Source organism: Cottoperca gobio, chromosome 20 (assembly GCF_900634415.1).
Source record: "Cottoperca gobio chromosome 20, fCotGob3.1, whole genome shotgun sequence".
In the NCBI taxonomy this organism is placed as follows: domain Eukaryota; kingdom Metazoa; phylum Chordata; class Actinopteri; order Perciformes; family Bovichtidae; genus Cottoperca; species Cottoperca gobio.
Window position 1 is genome coordinate 6,483,784 of NC_041374.1, and position 23,212 is coordinate 6,506,995.

The window sequence follows — 23,212 nt, forward strand, 5'->3', positions numbered from 1 at the left end:
GTTGGTATGTTGACAAGTAACAACCTTTTTCTCTACTTTTTATTTACTTGGTGCTATTACGTCAGCTGCAAGAATAACAAGTGTACATTTTACATCCATTTACTATCCTAACCAGCCATTTCTGTTTGCTTTATTTTGTCAATGTCATGCTTCAATATTCAGAAAGCCTAAACTGTAGAATAAGAGTGACACTAGAGACATCTGATGTCATTAACTGGCCAAACAATAACATACCAAAATGAATGCCAGAAATAGTTGCTGTCTCATTATATTGTACTTGGTGATAAACTTCCCTTCCCCCTTTGAGATAAATATGTTCTGGAGGGCAAACTGAGCTAAGGCTTCTACTTTATATTCAGCTAACCTGATCGCATTAGGTTGACTGACTCTCAGACTCTCCTAGTATGACTCATCAACTTTACTGGAGACTTCTATTTAAAGAAGAAAAAGGACAAAATGTGAACAAACGACATCAATTATTCTATTATGACCTGCACACTGTGAAGTAAACGATCTACATTAGGAAATCTGTGGGGATGCAGACAGATTGAGACAATACTGTTTGCAACCACGTGTGTCAACATATATGGAAACATGCAAATCGGCTTTATTTTAGATGTGACCATAGCCCACTACATTCCTCCTATGCTCTGTCTATATGGTGGTGGTATAGGACAAATGTATTTCTGGGCTTGGTGCCAACAATACCCAAGAGTGAGATTAAGTCAAACGCTAACTGTCTTCAACTCCTAATTGACCCTCGTTGGGGATGATTTATAGCTCCTCTCCATGGGTGAGACCAAATCATTTAACATTAGCAAACCATTCTCTGCCCCCCCAAGGCAAAACACACCCACGAGACTGCATAAAGGGAGAATCGCGAAGCTCATTCTCCCGTAAATAAAGACAGCAGCATATTTTACCCTTGCTGTCTCTCTTAAAGCGCAGAGTGACAAATGATGGCATGTTATCACTATTTAGATGGAAATTAGGGTAGTACCAAGGTGAAGAATGTATATAAAGTGCCTTCCAGGAATGACTCAACCACTCGGAAAGTGTTCTTTGATTTCTGTGATAGTTTAGGGCGGATGCTGGTCCAAGCCTTTACCTGCTCCCAAGCAAATATGTGCTGGTTGAAGTAAAACTGGATCTGCTCGTTGGCGATGTTGATGCAGAGCTGCTCAAATGAGTTCTTCTTGAAGTTCTCAAAACCGAAGATGTCCAGGATGCCGATGTTCAAGCCCTTGTCATCCTCTCTAGAATGAAAAGTCACCGGTTTAATTTGTCACCATCTTACTTTAGTGCATTAACATGTTAACATTTGCTCATTTACACTATACGCACAGCACAGCTGTGGCTAATGGGGATGTCATTAGTTTGGCAGCTAATTGGTGATAAAACAAAGTACTGGACGAATTGTAATTCATTCTGAGAAGATGAATGTGTGTAGCAAACTTTGTGGATATCAATCCAATAGTTGTCAAGACATTTTACTCAAGACTAAAAATCATACATTTTCTATACTCTTTTAGGTAGTTATTGTTTTTTGCTATACTTTCAAGGTCTGGCAATGATCAAATTTGTGTGTACTTTTTCATCCGTAAAGGTTTTCTTAGATGACCTATTTCTGCAATCATGACAGCCAAACACACCACATCACATTCCCTGCTCCTGATCTCACCCTAGGTGGCTGTCAGGCCGCAGGAGCGCGTTGATGCGGTTGACAATCCAGCTGAAGAGGCGGCCGTAGAGAGCCTTGCCCATGGCGTCCCTCACCTCAGCCGCCTTTTCCACAGTGTTGGGCCTGACGATGGTCTCTCCCCGGGCCACAACACAGTGGGAGGTCAGGGCTTCCTGGAACTCGTCTGAGCGAATACACAGCAGTGATGCCACTAAGGGGGCATAAGATGAGGAACTGAATGAGTTAACATTTCTAAAGTAGAATCAGTGCAAGCAATACATGCAGGGTATCCAACCTTGTGCAAGTGACGAAGAACACTCATTTTTATCTTGCTCGTCGATCACATCAAATTAATAAACCTCATCGAGACAGCTTTGTATATTACCAGTCAGCACAGAAGTCTAAATTTAGACCAAAATATTACCGTAGGGAAACAATGTCCTTTACGTTTGGTAATGATGCTTCTGTATTACGGCAATAGCCTGAATACAATGATGGATAATTTATTTCAAAACAAAAGTTTAATGGATAAGGGAGGGAGAGGAGTGGAGTGGGGGGTGTAGGAGATTTTCAGACTCAAGTTTGGTTTTACATCATCATGCACCATGCCTCACTCTCCTCTCACCGTTCTCCAGGACAGAAATGTTGGAGATGTTGCTCTTGTCTGTTTGATGCTCCGAGGCAACCGGGGTAAACTCGATATCGCCGGAGTTGAGGATGGCAGCCAGAGTGCTGTAAACGCTGCCCAGCTCCTGCAGAAGTGATAGACAGCTACTTACTGGCAATAACAGCAGAGTTAACTAACATCAGACACGTCTTACAACCTCACATACTGGCACATCTGGATGGAAAAGAGACTGTAATGTCTGTTTTTCTACTTTACACTTTTATCAACTGATATAACACAGTAGTACTTGAATTGGAAAGCTCACTGTCACAAAGTATCAGCAGTTAAGACCACTATTTTCTATAGAATGTAGATAGTTATTGTAGGTGTCCGCCCCATTTTACAAATTTAGCTAGCTCAAATGTTTTGCTAACACCTCCAAATTCAATTGTCCATAAATGGTTAGGATTTCATGGCTATATTTTTTAATAACTCCTTCTCATTTATCCTTGTTAGTATCTCACAGGATATTGGCTGTTTTGTGTTCGGCCAAAATGACAGTGGTTTGTTCGGATTAAATAGACAAGCTGGTTAGCTAGCATGAGCATTGTTAGCGTGTACAGCTACAGACAAAGAAAAGAACACCATTTAACAAAGTTTACATTTTATTGAGAAAAACTAAATAATAAAATAAAGTAAAGCCTGCATTCATCTGTGTACTCTGAATAATGCAAGTATAACTCTCCTAATGGGCAGTTACTGTCTCACAATTAAGTTTCAAAATAGATAACCTTGGCTCAAAGATCATCTTTATACACACTCTGTGATTTGCAAGACGTACTGTATGAGAGGAGGTTGTTCCTCCAGTACTGCCAAGTGGATTCAGGATAAGTGCTATTGATGTGCAGATCCCAGAGGCAATCAGTTCTTTGGGCCTCATTAGCCTTCACAATGCCAACAGCTGACTGACTACATGTGCTTGTAGCTTCATGCTCCATCACATGCAATATAGAGGACCTTAAGAACTAATACGCTAGTTTTTTGTGGTTTCCTTAGAGCTTTCTAAGAGCTCCCTCCATACATATATAACATAGGATTGTGAGAAGATGTCTGTATTAATGTTAGAATCAAGGTCATGCTGTTAAACACCACTTTAAGCTTTTTGACCAGTAATGAATGCAGTAGATTTTACCTCCAGGCTGAACCCAATGACTTTGAAACACTGCTCCACTGCATCAAACTGCTCCTTGTAGAAGGTGTTGCTCACTATGTCAGGCCCTAATCTAATATGGTCGTTACACAGATACCTGCAGATAAAAAAGGAAACACAAAGATCAGGATTGCGGTCTCAGCAAGCAGAACGTTTGGAGTGTGAGTAGAAAATAACAGTGTTTAAGAGAAGGGCTGAGGAATGTCAAACCTACTTAGGTGTTTTGCTGTCGGAGAGCCTGTAGTGGGCTAGTTTCTTCCTGTCAGCCAGGCCAGCATAAATGTAGTAGAAGATGTGGAAGTTCCTCTCCCCTCTGTGGAAACACACAGTCTCTGAAATGTAGGTCTTGCCGTGGCATTCCACTGATTATACCCATAAAAATCTAATTTAGTCGTATACTACTAGTACTCCATGTACAGATACATAACTAAATACATTATTTAGTTAGCTTGAGGGCTAAAATGCTTTTAAAGAGTCTATACAGTGATAATTGTCTTGTAACCTTTTACTAGATTTGGTCAGTTCACAGCTCCACAGTACTCAGGCAGTGAAGACAGTTATATATTGCCTTCTGTAGCTTTGCTTTGTCTGCCAACATGAATGCACCTTGTTTGCTATTTCCCGTAAAATCAGTATCCAGTAACAGGCTACAGCAAAGTGCAGCCACACACAATGCTTGCAGCCAAATCAAACCCTCTGAACCGTGTGTCTGTCTTTTAATGAAATACTTTAGTCTGCCTTTGAAGCTCCACTACAGACACTTGCAAGACCACAATCTTTCATCAAACAGGAAATAAGCTAGCCCCTCCACTTGACCTGGTCCACTCCCTAGGCACATGATAAGACGGAAAGATGGATTGACTGAAGTGCAGGTGGAAGGCAAATGCCACTGGTTTGAGATGGAGAAGTAGAAAGAAAGAGTAAAAGAGTCTGTTACGCACTGATCTAGGAGGCAGACAAATAACCTTCTTGGCAATGTTCTTTCTGTAAACGTACTGTACATGATTTACATTTATATGAATGTCACTTTAGAACATTAAGTGTCAAGAGATGGAAGGAAGTTATATATTTACACTGCCTGGTGGATGACTCTAGATTTCTCCAGCAGGTACTCGGATATCTGCGCTCCGACCACTGTTCCTCCGCAGGTGAATTTCATCTCCAGGTACTTTCCGAAGCGACTCGAGTTGTCATTGATGACGGTGCAAGCAGTTTCCAAACGCTTCCACCAGGCTGTTGACCAGCAGGATCTTTTCCTGAAGCGTCCGATTATTGGCCTGAATAAAACATTATTCCTCATGAGTAACTGGGAAATCAATATAGTGGAAGTAGTGGAAGTAATAATGCTATTGACAAGAAATGATGCATACAAGTGCCTTTCTATTCACGCTATTTTCATCAAAAGCGGCACTGCCACGGATTATTTCATTCCTCGGTAATGAAAAGAGTGAACTGAAAGGGAACTTTCTTTTCAATTGGGTTGCAAATCATGACTGGCATCAGCTAGAACCTCAAATCAACTGATCATAAGAGGATCAAATTGCCTCAATACGGAGGTGTGCAGGTTCTCGGCTCAGGACACAAAGTTGTTTCACAGATCAAAACCGTCAAACTATTTTGGGTAAAAGATACCCTCCTGGTCTGAGACTCATTCATACAAATTATGTATCCTTTTAAGTGGTTTCTGACTTATTTTCTTTCATAATTATCCCCTTTTTGATCGGACATTAATGGTAATGTTAATGACATGTTGTATTTGTGGACTCTTATGACTCACCTTTCCAAGAACTGTCAGCTGCTGCACCAACAGATGAGCACTTTCTGTTTTCCCAGCTCCACTTTCCCCACTGATCACAACACACTGCAGACAGGAAGTCACACAGATTGTTGAAATATGCATAACCTCTAACTGACATTCAAAGTAAAAAGCTTTAAAAATAAACAATAACCCTAATGACACTACTCATTTTCATCAAACTACAACTCATCATGCTAATACTGCCGTTATTGCTTTATCACTATACCAAATAAACAAAAAAAAATATATATATATATATATTTATGTCAGACAAAGTGCTAAAAACAACACAGGGACATTTGATCCATTTGTGCAGACTACTGGTTACCACACTGGATTAATCTCGTTTCAACAAATAGCATATAAACAAGTTCATAAGCAACTTTCAGCACTCAGGATGCTATATAATGATAATTGAGTAGTACGACATTACCTGGTCTGCATTGTATGACACCATGGACTGGTAGGCAATATCGGCCACAGCGAAGATGTGTGGTGGGTTAGCCTGTACGCTTAGTTCCTATGTACATCTTGGTGTACTGTGAAGAGAAGAGGGTTGAGAATGAAAAGAAAAAGTAAAACATGCATATAAATGTAAGGGATACTATAATGTAGATATTATGTGGAAGATTACCATTATAGTGGAGTGCTATTTGGCACTATTTGCTAAATGGACATTTTAATTCTGAAAAAACTGTCTGTGCATATAAAACAATTACTTTTTTGTTCTGCGACGAGAGGAATGAAAAATAGCAACAAAGTTGAGGCATAGAAAAAACATGATGACTGAGGGGAAAATAGAGTCAGTGAGGCATGACAAACAGGGGCAGTGTGTGTGTGTGTGTGTGTGTGTGTGTGTGTGTGTGTGTGTGTGTGTGTGTGTGTGTGTGTGTGTGTGTGTGTGTAGGTGAGGCTAAATGGGATGCAGCCGACTGAAGAACTGCGGAGGCACTAATGAGATATGCTACGCTACATTCAGTGCATTATTGACCAAACGTACAGGGAACACACAAAGACCTACTGTATATCCACAGACCTGAGGAGAGTATATCTCCATTTTATGGAAAGGATTGACTGCGATGAAGGATGTCTCCCACGTATGTGTAAATCTGATCTCGCCCATAGCGACTCTGAAGCTGCTCTGTGACCGTGTTCTGAAAAAGATTCACACAACAGGTATAAAATGATTAACCATATTATGAGCGATAACAAGCAGTACTTTAGCTTATGTCCTGACTCAAGTCAAGGCCTGAGACGCCTGTGGCACCTATGTATTATCTTTGTGTCGTATGGTGCTTAATTCTCCTGTCTTTACACTGCCAGGACAGGAACATAAACAACAAGCAGGGCAGCACTGCCTTCTTCATACCAGCAGAGTTCCTCATCTTGAAAGATGGGTGGAAATATCCGCGGGCAACTGAGACTGATTGTATCATTCAATATGTCAATGCAGCGCTCAGATATGATAAATTGCTCAAAATGTTATTTGTGCAAAAGATGCTGCCGTGCATTTCTCACTGACAGCACAGGTGATCGGGGAGAAATGATGCTGAAGGTTTGTTTAACAGTGGGGGGGAAAAATATATACGTCAATGGGACCGGCCTTGGATTCAATCATCTGTGCTTTATGTCACGAAATATTCTTGTAATCTTTTTCAGATAAAGGTAATCGTAATTTAAAAACAAATAGTAGCCAAAACAATCTCACGACAAGGTGGCTTTTGATTATATCACATCATTTTCCTCAGCAGATGGAGATTGCTCAGCCTTTCATGGAAATCTAGATAGTTTAATTTGAATTCTTCTGAGCTGTTGTTGGCATAAACATTAGGATTGTGAAGTAGCTTCTGTATCCAAGATAAAGAATTAAACTCATTGTGCTGAGGAATTTTGTGTAATACAATCGAAAGCTCCAGAAAAGCCACAAACTGGATTTTACTTGTGATAAGATTATATAAATTAGGTGAAATCTGAAAAAACATTTTTTTTAGAATTTAATGACCTTATGAAATATGTTGAGAGTTGTTCTGTATCTGACAAATTGTAATCCGTTTACATTTCTATTTTAGATTGTTGACTTTCTTACCTCGTCCAGAACTTCTAGGGTGGCGAGGTCGTCCACCTCGTCTGGGTCAGTCTGTGTCTTCATGTGGCCTCCTCTTTTAGTGTGGATGCGTTCATGCCTAGAACTCACAGAACCCACGACCAACTTTCACTGAGCAATGTATGTAACGTGTACATGGCAATATAAGAAGTGTTGTGTATGAGCACATACAGTTCTGAGGCAGTGCTGCCAATGGTACATCTCTTCACTATAAACAAACCTTAATCAATGTAAATATAAGTATGAGGCCAGAAGCTGATTGAAATGATTGAAACCACATCTTAATACATGTTAAATCTGCCTCCAGGAAAACTCTTCAGTCCAATTTTTACTGGCCACCTCATAGCCACAAGTATCTTTTTGTTCTACTTGGCAATACACCAAAAGAGCAGATCATTCATTGATGTTCTTCTTTAAAAACAACCAGGAGGCATCCATCATTTTAAATAGTTTATGTCATTTTTAAATGCGAGCTAAAAGGAAACTGGAATTATGATTTCAGCTGGCTAAGCAGTGCCTTGTTATAAGGTTTCTCAGAAGTCTACTGTTTCGTCACATAACGGGAAGTCAGGGTAAGTTTGATTACTAACTATTATTTAGTTGGTGATGGTGGTAATTTCCCATCGTGATAGCAATCAATCTCTGTTAAAACTTAATTTATCTGAAAGTTAATGATAACCGCTGGTGAGGTTAGGAGCTCATCAGTTGCTGTAGTTGGTTTACAGTGAAGGTCAAAACCTCAGTTACACTGCAGCATCAAATGACAGGCCGATACAAAAAGAGGTAATAAAGGTAGAAGAAACTGGAAAATGTGACTCAGAAAACAAGACAACAACGTTTACGATGGCAGGGTGGCAGGGTGGAAGCACATAACCGATCTAAAATCAGCCTATGTAGTATTGCATGTGTGATCACAACTACAAGCTCGGACTGAACTAAAAAAAGCCTATTATCATCTACTGTACTCCTACTGTGGCACAAAGGTCATATATGCATGTGTTACCTGTCATTACTGTCTGTGCTTGTCTTTCCATGATGGCTTCAATGACAGAAATAGGATTAACATTTCATGACCGGACGGGCAATACACACTTTCTGGGCCAACATTTTTGACTCATGTGACACACACTGTGCTCAGACTGCACCTCAAATGAAGCAGGAGCAGGAATGAGCTCTTGTTTATGTGAGAGTGACAGGGCTTGTAAAACATCCAGCTGGGAGGGTAATTTGGATTATACTGTCCGCAAAAGCTAAGCTGCAGCCTACTATATAAACCCCACTGACAGGACGGCTTGCAGACTTTTCTTGGGTAACAAAATCTATCAAACACTTTATGGTGTGTGAGTATTCTGCTCATACTGCTAGTGAGTGAGTAGTGCAACTTTGTCACAAATACGAGTAGAAATGTAAGATTAGGAAGCATACATACAACTACAGTTAAGACAGTACCTTGTTTTATCAATGACTCCTATTTGTTGGTTGAGGTCAATGAGTTCAATCAATTGCTTCTGCAGTATTTTCACTTTTCCAACAGTCTGTTTGATGAACACATGCCGGAGCAGGTCGAGCACATTTGGTCTCAGCTCAAAGTCTTTAATCAGACATCTGAGGGGAGGAAGAAGAAAAGATGGAGGAGGACGAGTGCAATGAATTTCTTGTATTTATATTCAAAGTTCGCCTGGTTAAGTACCGTCAGTGTAAATATTTATTCTTCACAGAGGCGTAACACACACACTAGCATCCACACTCACTTGCAGATGAAGTTATTAAAGTCGTCTGACCAGAGCTCCGGCTGGTGGAGAGTAGGCGGAGGATTTCTGTTAAAAGAGGGAATGGAAAAGATAAATGGAAAGATAAGATGAGATGGGATTTACGCAGACAGGCCCGAGAACAAAAGGCCGAGGCACAGAGTGGAACGATGGAGTGAAACTATTCGTCATCGAGGACATCCAGAGGCGTTTATTTGCGGTGGCACAAACAAATGGCTCTCCACCTGTGCCGCTAGGCGGTATTGATACAGTTGATTTTATGATAGAAAAGCAATAGTGAGTAACATTGTCTATCAAATATATAGCCAGATCTTAAAAGCTTAAGGTTTCTCATGTAAAAATCTCATTCAAACAGACAAACGTCGTTAAGGGTTCAAGCATATCAAGCCCTCACAGCCAGCAAACAACTAAGCTAATTTGCTGTAATTCCTCGTTTTGCTTTAAGTACCTTTGTACAAGAAGGTTCCTGGAAAGCGGTGAGGAAGTCAATGCTGCCTGCTAATGTATCAGGGCCTTTTTCACGTTGGCTCTGACAGCGATAAATTGGTCTAATAAGAGAACATGCATCCCCTGTTTATCACGCAACACACCCAATATAGACAGCAAAGGCATGAGACAATTGTTTGGAGTCTGTTCTGCTAATGTTGCGACTATTAAAGTGTTTTTCTCATCCTAAAGACAAACAGGTTCTTCTGGCGAATTTGTCACACTTAGAGATTTTAATTCTTTGGATACAAATATGAGGATGTATTTTAAATCTAGAAAATGTTTACTGTATACCCCTCTTACAAAAGTAATGTACCCACTGTGTCCTGTAATAAATTCACTCTGTACATTATGTAAGGAAATGTTAAATCTTCTCTTTTGCACATAATGAAGTGAAATAATGAAATGCTTCAATCTTATATGTATAATTAGAATGGCACGTATAATCTTTAACCTGCTTCAGAGTCTGACACTATGAGCAGGGATTTGACTTCTGCTCATACACTCATCCCAATCTGTCTGTCTTTCTTAATTCAGAGTCTTACTTGTGCTGATGTATGTTTATTTTGACTTTTTTCACTTGAAATATCTTTTACTTTATGAGTTTAGCTCTATGTGGTGAATTTTCAAAAAGCTGTCTGTTGTATAATATGCAACATGGTAGCCTATAGGCCTACCATGTGGACATAGTAGCCTACTGTGTAAATAGACTACAGTAGGCTATATGGACATTTTATATCTTCACATATGTCCACATGCAGTGGATAGGCTATACATATTTGAAACCTTAAAGATGGATACAACTGTGTAGGCTATTGTGTTATAAATGTTCTTGGCACAGAAAAAATAACTCCACTGTCTGACTAAATCCTAGCTAACCACATAGGCTACTGTTAACAGTGTAGCTAACTAGCTAACTTACTAGCTAACATTCTAATTTGCCTAAATTTCCTTTAAACCAAATCCCAAACATTGGCTTGTATGACTTCACTGTCTCACCAAATCCAGCTAGATATCTTTCTAACTTGCCTCAATTTCCTTGTAACCAAAACTAAGCTAACTAGCTCACTTTTTAACTTGTGTCCCACATGTTGGCTAGCATGACATCAATCGACCGTCAGAAAGGTAGAATTTGCTGCAGGAACACTGTATGGGATTGTATTTTAGTGTGCTGGTGTACATATTGTGTTGTATTGTGTCCAGCCCTAAAATTCCATTTAGAAACTATAATGTGTTCAACAGCAGCGATAACAAATGTACTCAGTCATTGTAGAAAACACAACACAAATTAGCGTTGTCCTTGATCATTTTCTGTTTCTATTTGGTACTACTTAAACTACCCTGAATTAAATAAGACAGACATTTGGTGAATGAATGCCCTTAGCGTGGCTTTATCCACGACTGCTTGACGAATGAACCCAGAGTAGTGAGGAGGGAAGTGAAGAGTGTGAACAGACAGCCTGAAGCCCTGGCTGCAGCAGTCACATAGATTGTGAGGAAGCTGTGTGATGTATCCTGTGGAGCACGACCCCCAGAGCAAACACACAGGACAGCTTTGTCACAGGAGTTGTGTGTGTGTGTGTGTGTGTGTGTGTGTGTGTGTGTGCGTGTGTGTGTGTGTGTGTGTGTGTGTGTGTGTGTGTGTGTGTGTGTGTGTGTGTGTGTAGGAGCACACCGTTTCAGGGTAGTGATGGACAAAGTGCTGTGCCGTTAAGATGACAGTGACGGTAAGTGCTCGTGCTGCACTCACACTGGAATCAGGTGACGATAAACAATTACTTTTCACCTTCAGCCCACAAAACATACAGATGAGAAAAGGGTGGCTGTACTCTCAGCCTCTACCCAGAGGATGAATGGGATCAGTACCAGGAGGGGAGTGGTTTATGGATAAGCCCCTGCAAGCAGAAAAAAGCGGTTTGAAATGAAAAGACTGTACTTTGTCTGGTGACAGTCTGCATAGAGAGGCAAATCACTGTTTTGGGGAGCAGGAGATGGCTTATCTGGATTGAAGTATTGCAGCAATACCCTGTAATACATTCTGACGGCCTGCATCAGTGCAGTAAAAACTTGTTGTAGCACAGCTGTTAAAGAAAGGTTTTGTAAACATTGTCTACTTTCACATCTCCACAATACAGCAGTGGTGGAATGTAACTAAGTACACTTTTGAACTACTTGTACATTTTCCATTTTATTTCATTTGATGTACTTTATACTTCTACCCCACTACATTTTGGAGGCAAATATTGTTATTATCTTGTATTGCTTATTTTACTGCAGTCTTCCACCTACGCAAAACAGTATGAGCTAAAATAGTTATCATTGACCGAAAAAAAAAAATCAACAAAAACAATGATAATGCATTAATCTTTTGGGGCCATTTATCAAGCAAAATTGGCAAACATTTCGGTTGGTTCCAGCTGTGCAGTGTGCTGGGACTGGAAGCTAACAAAGTGTGTGCAAGGATGAGAACACGGCCTTGCTGTCATATGAAAATGGAGGGTATTGTTTAAAAATTCCATATCATTTGAAATTATTTAATAAAATCTCTGCATGAAAAACGTTACACTAAATTATATATATTCATGCCAATGCTTGCCAGGGCTTCTATGGCCAGTGGCAGCCAGATTAGTGCATAACACGTGCTTGCCTTCACATCTTCACATTCTCAAAGGCTGATTTCTCAGTTCACAGGTTGTAATTAGGAAGTCACCACTTCCAGTGCTTCAGTTAGAAACATGCAGGATGTCAACAGGATAAACACACTGTTGCTTCTTTACTTGTCAATCATCTTTTGTATTCAAATTAGGGAGATAAATAAATACAAATAGGGCTGTTAGTGCCGGAAAACATTCAGTTATGTGTAGGCAAATTGTTATTTTGCCTTAATGAAGATTTATTGAGTAAAAGTCAAGTCAAAATCATTTGTGAATTTATTTCCAAAGCATTCATAATAATGAAAACTTTGAGTTCATGTTGAGGATATGCATCTACAGGCTTTGAATTCAAATACAAGCATTTAGGGCACAGCTGTGGCTAACTGGTTAGCCCTGTCACCTTAAAGCTTAAGGCTTGAGCTTCAACGTCCCCTATCAAATAAAATAAAATAGAATTCAGGTGTCATGGTGGCTCACCTGGGTATTTTGAAAAGGGCTCTCATCGGGTGGAGTTCAGAGAGGGGCGGGTCTCCATCTCCCAGCTCTATGGCGGTGATGCCGAGTGACCAGACATCACAACGAGCATCGTAGGTAGAGTCCAGCTGCTGCTCACATGCTATTACCTAAAGCAGACAGAAGGACAAAGTAAAAAACACCGCTACGATTATGACTCATGTTATGTATACCAAATTGCCAAAGTTAGTCATCAATGAACATCTTGGAGAATTATCTTGTGAGGTACAACAGTCTAACTCCTTTGCTCTCAATAGCTTCACCAATTATCCCATCAAAAGATCATTAAACCTTTGTTTTGGAGAATACAGTATTTAGAAAATCAACTCTACTTCTACTAACCAACAGAAGAAGATGAAAGGTTAAATATAATTGTATACAGTACATACTTCTGGACTGAAGATGTAAGGTTTGGGACTACTTCCTTATTAGGGACATACACGAAACACATATGTAAGAGAGAAAAACATACATCAAAATATCAAAGGAACCTAATATAGAGTGGAACAGAGCTCAGCCAAAGCTGTGGTCTCATCATCATCTCATGTGGGCAATATAGTGCACACACACAAACATACAACCTATCATCAGTGTCCTTAGGGCAACATGGTACCAATCAACAATGTGAATCATCTCTCAGTGGGAGGCATGTGTACACGTAACCACAAACAAACGCACACAAAAACACACGTTCACCATTACTGTCAATTGTCTGAAATCAATATAAATTGTATTCCTAATTCCAAATAAGCATGCCTGTATGTACACAGGCAAGAGAAGCAGACACATCATTATATAAATAAGACATCCTGAAACACAAATGTACGGACACACACAAACACACACTTCTTTGTGGAAAACAAAAGAAAACGCCTCACTATTTTGTCATACCTACAAACACTGAAAACATAACAAGCATAAGGAACACACACACAAAAACAATGTTAGATCAGTCTTCATGTAGACAATTTAGCAAACTTAAATGATCAAAATGCATCATGAAAAGAGCCAAATATATACTTAACACGGCATAAACCATCCATCAATAAAGTCAATAAAGATAAAGCTCATCCAAAATGTATAACATTGTGTATATGTGAACGACTTACCCCACAACTCGAAGTTATATAACCAGATCTTGCTGAGAAAGTAAGTAAGACCGTGTCTGTGTAAATGCAATATTATATTATATACTAATATATTATGCAGGATAAAAAATCCCCCAAAAAAATTCCCTCCAATAATAAGATTGTTGATCCTTGTTTACAAATCTCACTCCTGGCATCAATAAACCTTTCTACCAAAGACTTTAGAGTCTAGCGAGTCCACCCGATCAACATTTTACACAAATCAGATTAAAATCCTTGAGTCCTGACCAAACACGTCATGTGTATTGTAATGCACAATTTGCAAGACATGCAAACCTCATGTAAAAATGTCCATTTTGATTTCACAAGTGAATGTGCAAGGTCCCTCTCTGAAGGGCAAAGCATCCACACTGGGAGGAAATATATTTAAAACTAGCATTGGTGCAGTGGTTGTAGAAGATAATAAATGTGCACTTCTTATCCCTACAGAGGCTGCTAATCTAATAAAAGTTGTTGAAGTGTTGTGGCTTCAGTTCAACAAAATATAAATGAACACTGTCTGTCTGATAACCCCAAACATGCCTCTGGTCTTCAAGTTGGTTCTCAGTATGCTGCACATGTTCACTGTTACAGGGTGTTACTGAACCTTCTTCACATTTAATCATTAAAATGCACAGTAAAAATGCTTTATTCCTAAATCTAGACATCCTGCTTTTTCTGGTAGTGAGTCCTTGTTTTTTCATTGGTGTGCCATCTTTTTAAATTATAACATCTACTAAACTTATTTAGCACTACTTTATAGAATAAACTGATGCTTATGATTTAAAATAATCACAAATTATAAAAGTGTCAATTAAGTACGAGGCAAATCGTTAGTGTGGAACTTTGATTTATTGTAAATCCATGAAATGTTTTTTAACATTATTTTACGATGGTCAAACAAAAGGTTGGCAGTGGACAATTTTGTATTTTGTTCAATGTTTTTTCTAAATTCTTCAGTTTTACTGTTTGATTTTTTGTGTTGAAAAATTGTTCTTTTAAATAGAAGGAAATGTGGAAATTGAATTTTTGCCTATTTCAATACAATTCAAATTATGCTTAGAGGGAATTATTTTCACCGAAATGGTTTTAAATATGTCGGACTTCAACAGATTTTTCCGCCAAAAACATTCATTACAGGATAATGGAAACTACTACACAGGTCGGGTGAGCTCACGTCTTTCTCCACACCCCCAATTTATCACTCTGGGTGCAACCTTTTTTCACATTATGCAGTAGTTCTCCTTAAGACCTATACACAGACTTTTACGTGTGGAATTGGGTTGAGTTGCCTTTTAATTGCTGGTATAAGATAAAAAAAAGGAAACTTTGGTCTTCAGCACAAAAATAAGTCGTGCTGCACACTTACCTACCTTCATGCTTTCTTACTTTCCAACTTGTTATACAACGGGCACTGGCAATAAACAATGGCGGTGGATGTAAATGTAATACCTAGGAATACTAGGCTAGAAATGAAACGGCAGCTGCTTCCCTATTGTATGATTGAAGGAAGATAACGCTCCCAAACGGAAGTCGACTTTAATGAGAAAAGACATTAATCAGTATCACACAGTAAACTCTAGTCAGATGAATCAATAGCAAGAACCTCCAGCTGAGATATCAACTGACTCTTTATTCTCCCTTACACACCAAAGGAGAAAGTTAGCTACCATAAAAAGGAAAGGAGTTCTTTGATGTAACCACTTCTGCATAGAGGGTATATGAACTTCACTGAGCTACTGTGTGCTTAGATAGGAAACGAATGATGGAGGATGTCCATTCCATTTTTTTCATGCACATTGTATTTGACAGTGTTATCTCTTTTGATGATTATAAAGTGTGGCCCACTGGGATGTGCTCCAGGCTAATGTAGTGGAAACAGACGAGGCTGCGGGAGCGTTTATAGGCCAGTTTTACTGTACCTCAGGAGCCATCCAGAAAGGAGTTCCCACAGAGGTGTTCCTCCTCAGACGGGTATTTGTCAGCTGGGCTGAAACACCTGCAGGGAAGAGAATACATACTTAAGACACTTTTAGCCTTACTCTTAAGACAGTGCACTCAGTGGAGACAATTTTCTCAGTTACTTCCTTCACATGTGTTTTTTTTTTTTCCCCCACAAACATCAGACTGGCTGGTAAAAGTGATGATGTGTGAAGAGGGAAACGGTGAACAGTACACAGTGGGGTACTGCTCAACTGATACTGGGCTTTCTCGTATCTTACTGATTGAGCTGTCACTACAGTGACACTCACACACACACACACACACACACACACACACAGTGACTTCAGGGCTGCAATGCTTTTTTTTCTTTAAATGATAGATTGCTTTGAATTACAAATTCGTATGTGTACTGCAGGTGACTGTTGTCGGGCATTTCAAGAACAACATTTGAATACAATTCAGCTGTAAACAGGCTTTGGCAGCTGGAGACAACATTTCACTGTTGTTACGAGATAGTACAAAATGTAAGTGTTTTATTCGCTTTATCCACATGGACAAAGTCATGTTCCAAAGATAGAAAACATTCTGCAAAAATGGGACTGCACACAGAGAGGACATGTGTGTCCTTATGTGTGTGTTAATGTGCGGTACAAAGCCTGACAAGGAACATGCTGACCCACAATCGTGACTTCAGTCCAGTCCAGACGAATCAGTGTTACACCACACTGTAATGTATCCAAGGGCTGGCTCAGATAAAGCAGCAACTAGGACAAAAGCAGAGCCTCGAGACAAAAGCGGCTACCAACAAACCAAAGTGATCTACTGATGCATGACATGCGGTTGCAGAACAATGGCTTTGTCTTGTACAGCGTGTTGTTACTGCCCCTTAACAAACGTACGTATTTGAACTCAAACGACGTTCTTTTCCAAAACATTACCAAGTAGTTTTATTGCATTAAACCTAACCAAGTTGTTTCCTGGGAACAACGGTGTATGCAACGTAGCGTGCAAATCTGATGCTAGAGGTGTGTGTGTCATAGTTCGAAGCGCAGGGAGGGCCGATGACAAATCTGCCTCATTTGACAAGTTGGGGGGGAGAACGCGTTGGCATGTCGTGCATTATGTTAAGGTGAATCTGAATCACAGTTTCGGCTAAATATAACTCCAATACTTTTCTGCACGACGTGTTTTAGCAGTCAGACTTGCAGCATCAAAGCTTTGAGCATGTGTAGGGGTCATTTCAGGAAAATGTGCCAACAACATACCCACATGTGTCAAAACACGACGGTTTACACATCATGAATGTGTTTCTGAGAGCATCAGCGATAGTTTCCTGTAAAAGCTCATTCTGTGCACCCGGTTTTTGACGACTTCATTACAGGCAGTGCAGTAATACACGGCTGCTCTGTTGCTTCTGGTGGGTTAAAGACAGGGGTGGAGATGAGCAATGAAGAGGGAAAGAAAAAACGATTCTGTGGCAAACATGAAAAGGGATTATAAAAATGTGAAGGAGGGGATATAGACATGAGACTGCACACACACAGGGACACTCGCAGGCTGTCACCAAGCCAGAAAAACACTACATAGTAAGACTTCAACCGAACCCATAGTCTGATTAAACACACACACACGTCTGCTACATACATACGGTATATGAGTGTGTGAGGATACAGAAGCACAAAGAGCCCCCTATTAAAGCTCTCACAACCCGTCTCTTTCCACTACATTAGCCCGAAGTGGAGCCTGGTGGGCCACACTTAATAATCATCACAGAGATAACGCTGTCAATTAGAATATTCATGAGAGACCCATGAACGAACAGCGCCTCTCATTCTTCCATTGCTTTTTATTTTTTGGGTCCATCTCTTTGCTATTTTGTTTCTCTGCTGGTGGTGAGTCACTGCGGGGGCTTTATCTCTTCAGCTGCTTAGTGTAGTGTGCACCCCTCCACATGAAAAACCATTAATCGCAGCGTGACGCAGTGCCTGCGTGTAGCAGCGAGGCGAGCACGAGTCGGCTTCTTTTTTTTTTTCACCCCCCCTGTTTTTCGGCAATCTGCAAGTTTTTATACACGCATGCTTTTTCTAAACTGCTGCTCCTTTTTTTTTTGCTTTCCTGATGGCGTCATAACCGAAATCTGATTTCAACTGTCAGCGATGTTCAAGGCTTACAAACAAGCTGTAACAAAATATGTTGCAGTCTTTCTGTGTGCCTGCTCTGTACACGGGCAGGGAAAGATTCCACTATGGACTTTAATTGGTTGAATACTGCCAAATTCTTCTGTAGGTAAAGAGAGATAACAGGATCGGGACCATCGCATTTACAGTACAATAATCACAATGTTGATGTAAATGTGAAATAGCTTTAAAAATAGCATTAAGAATAATATTAAATAGCAGAATAAAAATAGTAAATAGCATTAAAAATAGTATGAAAAGAATAAAGATGGTATAAAACAGTATTGGAAATCAGGCCAAGTTTCCCAATCTGTGGCAGGAAAACTATCAGAGCCATATTTTGAAAGCATGAAATCAACAATGGGCCCCTCTGGCCTTTCAACCGGTTTACTCCCTTTGACTTTTTACGTTTCAACCGATAGCTAATCGGGCCTACTCTGTAGGACTGTTTCTTTATCTTCCGGGTCGCCACCAGGTATTCTATTCTTAAACTAATATCCTCTGGGTCGCCGCCGGGTAACTATTTTTAAACTAATCTCCTCCGGGTCGCCGCCGGGTATTTTATATTTATTTCAATGCTTGCTTTAGTATAACACGATAATCTTACTGTGGGACGACTAAGCGACCAGTCGTCTGTTTTAGCGTAATCCACCCGTATTATTTGCTTTACTTACTTTTGTCTCTACAAAAGTCTCTCTGTCTAATTTACCAGTATGTGTTCATAAAGCCCGTTTATCTATTGGTTAAAGCCAGTTTTTCTCCAATAATAAGTAAAGAACACATTTATCAGAGAAACTTCCTCTTTTTCCCGTTTAATGCTAATATCATCATGCTAACAAGATCACAATGACAATGCTAACATGCTGATGTTTAGCATGTATGACACGTATCTGGTTGCTGGGAATGTGATTACTTTTTCCAGGTATTTGGTCATGAACCAAAGTATTGGACACATTTAAGTTTGTATCATCTGGGAACCATGAACGTCTGTACCAAATGACATGGGAATCCACCAAAATAGTCATTGTCACAACATCTCTAAAAAACAAAAATATCAATGGCGCTAGAGCAGAGGTCTTCAACAGCGGGGGGGTCACAACATTTGTGGTTGATTAGACAATTATTTTTAGCGATTTTTTCCCCACAAATTTAAATGCCTTTAAATACACATTAACATGAATCCAACATATTGTAGCGAACGGATAAATGGAGGCAGAATACTTTACCTTTCAATCAGCGATGCACACATTCAGTATTAATTGAATAGCTTAGTAATGAATGCACAATAACAGGGTAGCTATGTTTATACATGGCACTAGGCCCAGTTTAATATAAAACACAATGTTATACAATATATATAGTAGGGGTCCCCCGCTCCATCTCTCCATCAGTTTGGGGGTCCTTGGCCTGAAATACGTTGAAGACCCCTGGTCTAGAGGGATGAGGAAATGAGTTGATTGCCAAAGCCAGTATCCTCTGGGGATCATGAATGTCTGTATCACATTTCATGCCAATCTAACAAGTATGACAGTATCCACTGTTTTCATATCATATTATAGTCACATGATGATGCTGCTTAGGGCTCCATATTATCACCTCCAATGTGTTCCTCTATTCCTACCTATCTCTAACAGTGTCCACAGCTTAGTATTCAGTACAGTTCATGTTTCATTACAATCCCAACTGTTTCCTGTCACAAAGATAATGTTTCTTATTTTACTCTCTATCCCGATACGCGTTTGTTTTGAATAGCCAGCAGAAGGATAAGAGCAGATAGCAGTGAATGTTAACATGGAAGTTGGTTGTGGTCGATGGTCCGATCGCTTAACAGCTTGTCAAAATTAACGCAGTTATGATTCATTGGTGATAATGCCACAACTTCAAATGTAATAACTTCCTACTTCTCACTGAACAACACGGTGAACTGAGTGTTGAAACTTGGCAATGTTTTTATGTAATAATTATTAATAATAGATACTGCATCCTTCCTATCTTAAGGATTGATTACAAGTTTAGCCGGGGGAAACATAAATACTTGATAAGATGTTCTAAAGCAAACACAATCTTTATATCATAACAAAATGTTTGGATGTTTGGGGTGTTGTAATAACTTCAAATAAATAGTATCATGTGCAATATCGTCTGTGAGAAGCAAGAGCAATTAAATACGTATTCATGCTGATTTGCATTACTGAAGACTGAATAGAGGTACTTATAATGCGTCACCAGTTCAATGTCTTTCTCAAAACCAGTTTTGATGTTTTCTTTTTTACTTTTTTAATTCCTAAAGACCTGGAGGCTTCGGAGTTCCCTTCTTCAAAAGTGGTTGAGAGTGTTGAGAATCTGTGACAGCGTTGAGAGGACGAAGAAGCTGCTCTTAAAGCAACGGATGGCCCTGCTCTATATTACCTACTTCATATTTAAGCCATTCCATTAAACCCCCCTCCTCCTCCCTCCTCCTCCTCCTCCTTACATAGGAGCCGTGCACTTTGTGCTTCGTGGTTTAGAATAAATGCTTTCAAGAGAAGCCCACAATTAGCAGACTAAATGCAAACCTACACACATGTTGAATGGGGATTGTATGTGTAATGAAAACAGGCAGCTGGTTTTTCAGCCCCTGAAGAAAACAAGGGTGAGTCATCCCCTGGAAATAGTCAAATTCACTTTGCCTATTGTGAGCCTTCAATCTAAGAACTATAGTTGTGCTGCTCTGAGCGCCTCATTTGGTTAAGAAAACCCAAAAAGCAAATGAGTGCAAACACAGAGTGAATAGCAACAATGTCCGCCTGATGTCTGCTGGAGAATGGAAAAGATAGGTTGTAATGGGAAAAGTATAATCGTCCGCCACCTTGTCAGGTTGTGTAAACTCATTCCAACCTCTCAAGGAAACTAATTAGAGTCACAATGTTATTTGGCAATCAGCTGAAGGTAATGGATTTGACCCTCTTCTGGTAAATAGAGCCATAACATGATTTTCACTGATTAGAGGAGGATAGTGCAAAAAAACGACATGGTGTCTTTTGCAAATAGAAACACATTTCGTACCAAAATCCACGAGTTTGACGCCTCCATACGTCGTCAACAAGATGTTATTGCCTTTGACGTCACGGTGGATGGTCTTGTTGACGTGCAGATGCTGGAGGCCCTGTAAAAAAAAGAAGAAAAAAAAGAAGCTATTTCTGACAAGCACCTGAAGCTCATTGATGCAATGTGTTCAATGGGAAGTTGTTCTATTGACGTATCCTCCTGTAGCTGGGTGGTGGCTGTGTTTGTGAGTCTTTCCATTGCCCCTGTAATGTGCTTTTGGAGGTCATTTTTGACCCGTGTGTAAACCTGATGTAGTATTATAAATACTATTTTAGTTCATAAATTAAGAAAGGGGGAATGGAAATAATGATTTGTGGTAATAAAAAACAAGATATTTAATGAATACTTGGAATATTAAATGATTAAATAAATTGAACAAGTTAATTGAGGAAATCCTGGAATTCTGAATGATTAAAGTAATTTATTGCAAAGATATTTACAATTAAAGGTCTTTTGGGTCACTTTGGACCCATGTTGTGGGTTAAGGAATTGTTGCTGCTTTAAATTGATTTATATAGAGTCCTATTTCTAAAGGAACTGATAGCTTAGGATTTTGGACTGTTTGTAAGGTCGATTTCGTTTTGAGCGTTCTGATTGATTGATTTTGTTTCGAGGGTTCTGATTGGTCGACTATTTTCGAACGTTCTGATTGGTCTATTTCGTTCCGAGTGTTCTGATTGGTCGACCTTTTTACAAGCGTTGCGATGGATCGATTTCATTTTGAGCATTCTTATTGGCCAATTTAGTTTTGAGCGTTCTGATTGGTCAATTTTGTTTTGAGCGTTCTTATTGGCCGATTTCGTTTAAAGCTTTCTGATTGGTCGATTTCGAATCAGAATGCTCCAAACGAAATCGACCAATCAGGACGCTCGAAAATAATCGACCAATTAGAACGCTACAGTACAGCATTGTCAACCCTCTTGCACATTGAGAAAGCCAGATTTACCATGAGGGCCTCGTGCAAGATGTAGGCAATAATAGCTTCGTCCATTCTGTCTCCTCTCTTCAGCATGCCTTTAGCCAGATCTGTCACAGAGCCACCATTGCAAAGCTGCAACAGAAAACAAAAATCCACAAAGAAAAGAGAATAATGAACAAAAAAACTCAACATGAGTCAGCATTTATAGCTGAGTTTATACAATATGCTGAAATCTGGGGCATCTGAGATATTCACACAGAAACAGCAGAGGATGAAAAAGTTTTGATCCTAAAATTTCACAGTGAGAATAGAGATGCTGGAAGTAATTATGTCAATTTTTAGCAGCTTATCTTTCTGAGGCAGCTTAGTGAGAGGTGAAAATCGTGCCCAAAAGGAGAATGTACATTTTGAAATGCAAGGTTTAATCTACAGTACGCTGTAAGGACAAAGCAGCGTAAATATTAAACATCCACAAAACATCTTCAAATAGAGCACAGCCTCTTATGTTGGCAACATTTATAATCGAAATTTCCACCATTTACAGGACAGCATTTCATACTGGAAACAGAACATGAGATTAAAATCAGCAGGGACACTTTCTCCTTTTGAAATGTTTGATTTCATGTGTTTCTTATGGTATACTGCGTCTAGATATATGGACCCCACTGTTAATTGCAATTCCTCTTGGAAAATTGCTGAAAATTACCCAGTAGGTTGCCTTGGCAACAATAATAACCCTTCATTTAGACTTTTCTTTGGGAGAAAATAAAAAGCTCTAAGATGTCAATCACAGTGTTGGGGGTTGCTAGTGAAAGGAAATTGTAGATTCTGCATATGAACACTATTTGTAAACACAGACCTCTGGGGGGTAAAATATATCATCTACAGATGCATTAAACATACAAACGCCTCTTTTTCCATTTGATATAAACATTTTGCAATTTCATTCACATCTTTAGTCATAACCGCATGTGAAAACCAACATCCATCATGTCTTTTTATGTATTAAACAGTTGTTCTTGTATAATTACACTAATTTCCCGCACTTGTAAACTGAAAGCTTAATTAGGCAATAGACATGCAGTGGTGTGTGGTTGTTCGGGATAAGAGTCAGTCCCCTGCAGCGATCGTACTAA

The 23,212-nt window shown here is 39.5% G+C and overlaps 1 protein-coding gene across 1 annotated transcript in view; it reads right to left on the reverse strand.

The window, feature by feature from the left end:
• myo3a (myosin IIIA) overlaps window positions 1-23,212 on the reverse strand; it is a 53,047-nt gene that overhangs the window by 18,573 nt on the left and 11,262 nt on the right. The window contains 19 exon segments of the mRNA XM_029458141.1: window positions 1,109-1,256; window positions 1,682-1,892; window positions 2,307-2,433; window positions 3,481-3,595; window positions 3,713-3,811; window positions 4,572-4,708; window positions 4,710-4,775; window positions 5,276-5,359; window positions 5,730-5,801; window positions 5,803-5,835; window positions 6,333-6,377; window positions 6,379-6,450; window positions 7,383-7,485; window positions 8,850-9,005; window positions 9,152-9,217; window positions 12,787-12,932; window positions 15,872-15,948; window positions 21,116-21,215; window positions 22,104-22,208. Of these exon segments, the coding sequence (XP_029314001.1) occupies window positions 1,109-1,256; window positions 1,682-1,892; window positions 2,307-2,433; window positions 3,481-3,595; window positions 3,713-3,811; window positions 4,572-4,708; window positions 4,710-4,775; window positions 5,276-5,359; window positions 5,730-5,801; window positions 5,803-5,835; window positions 6,333-6,377; window positions 6,379-6,450; window positions 7,383-7,485; window positions 8,850-9,005; window positions 9,152-9,217; window positions 12,787-12,932; window positions 15,872-15,948; window positions 21,116-21,215; window positions 22,104-22,208 (1,962 nt within the window).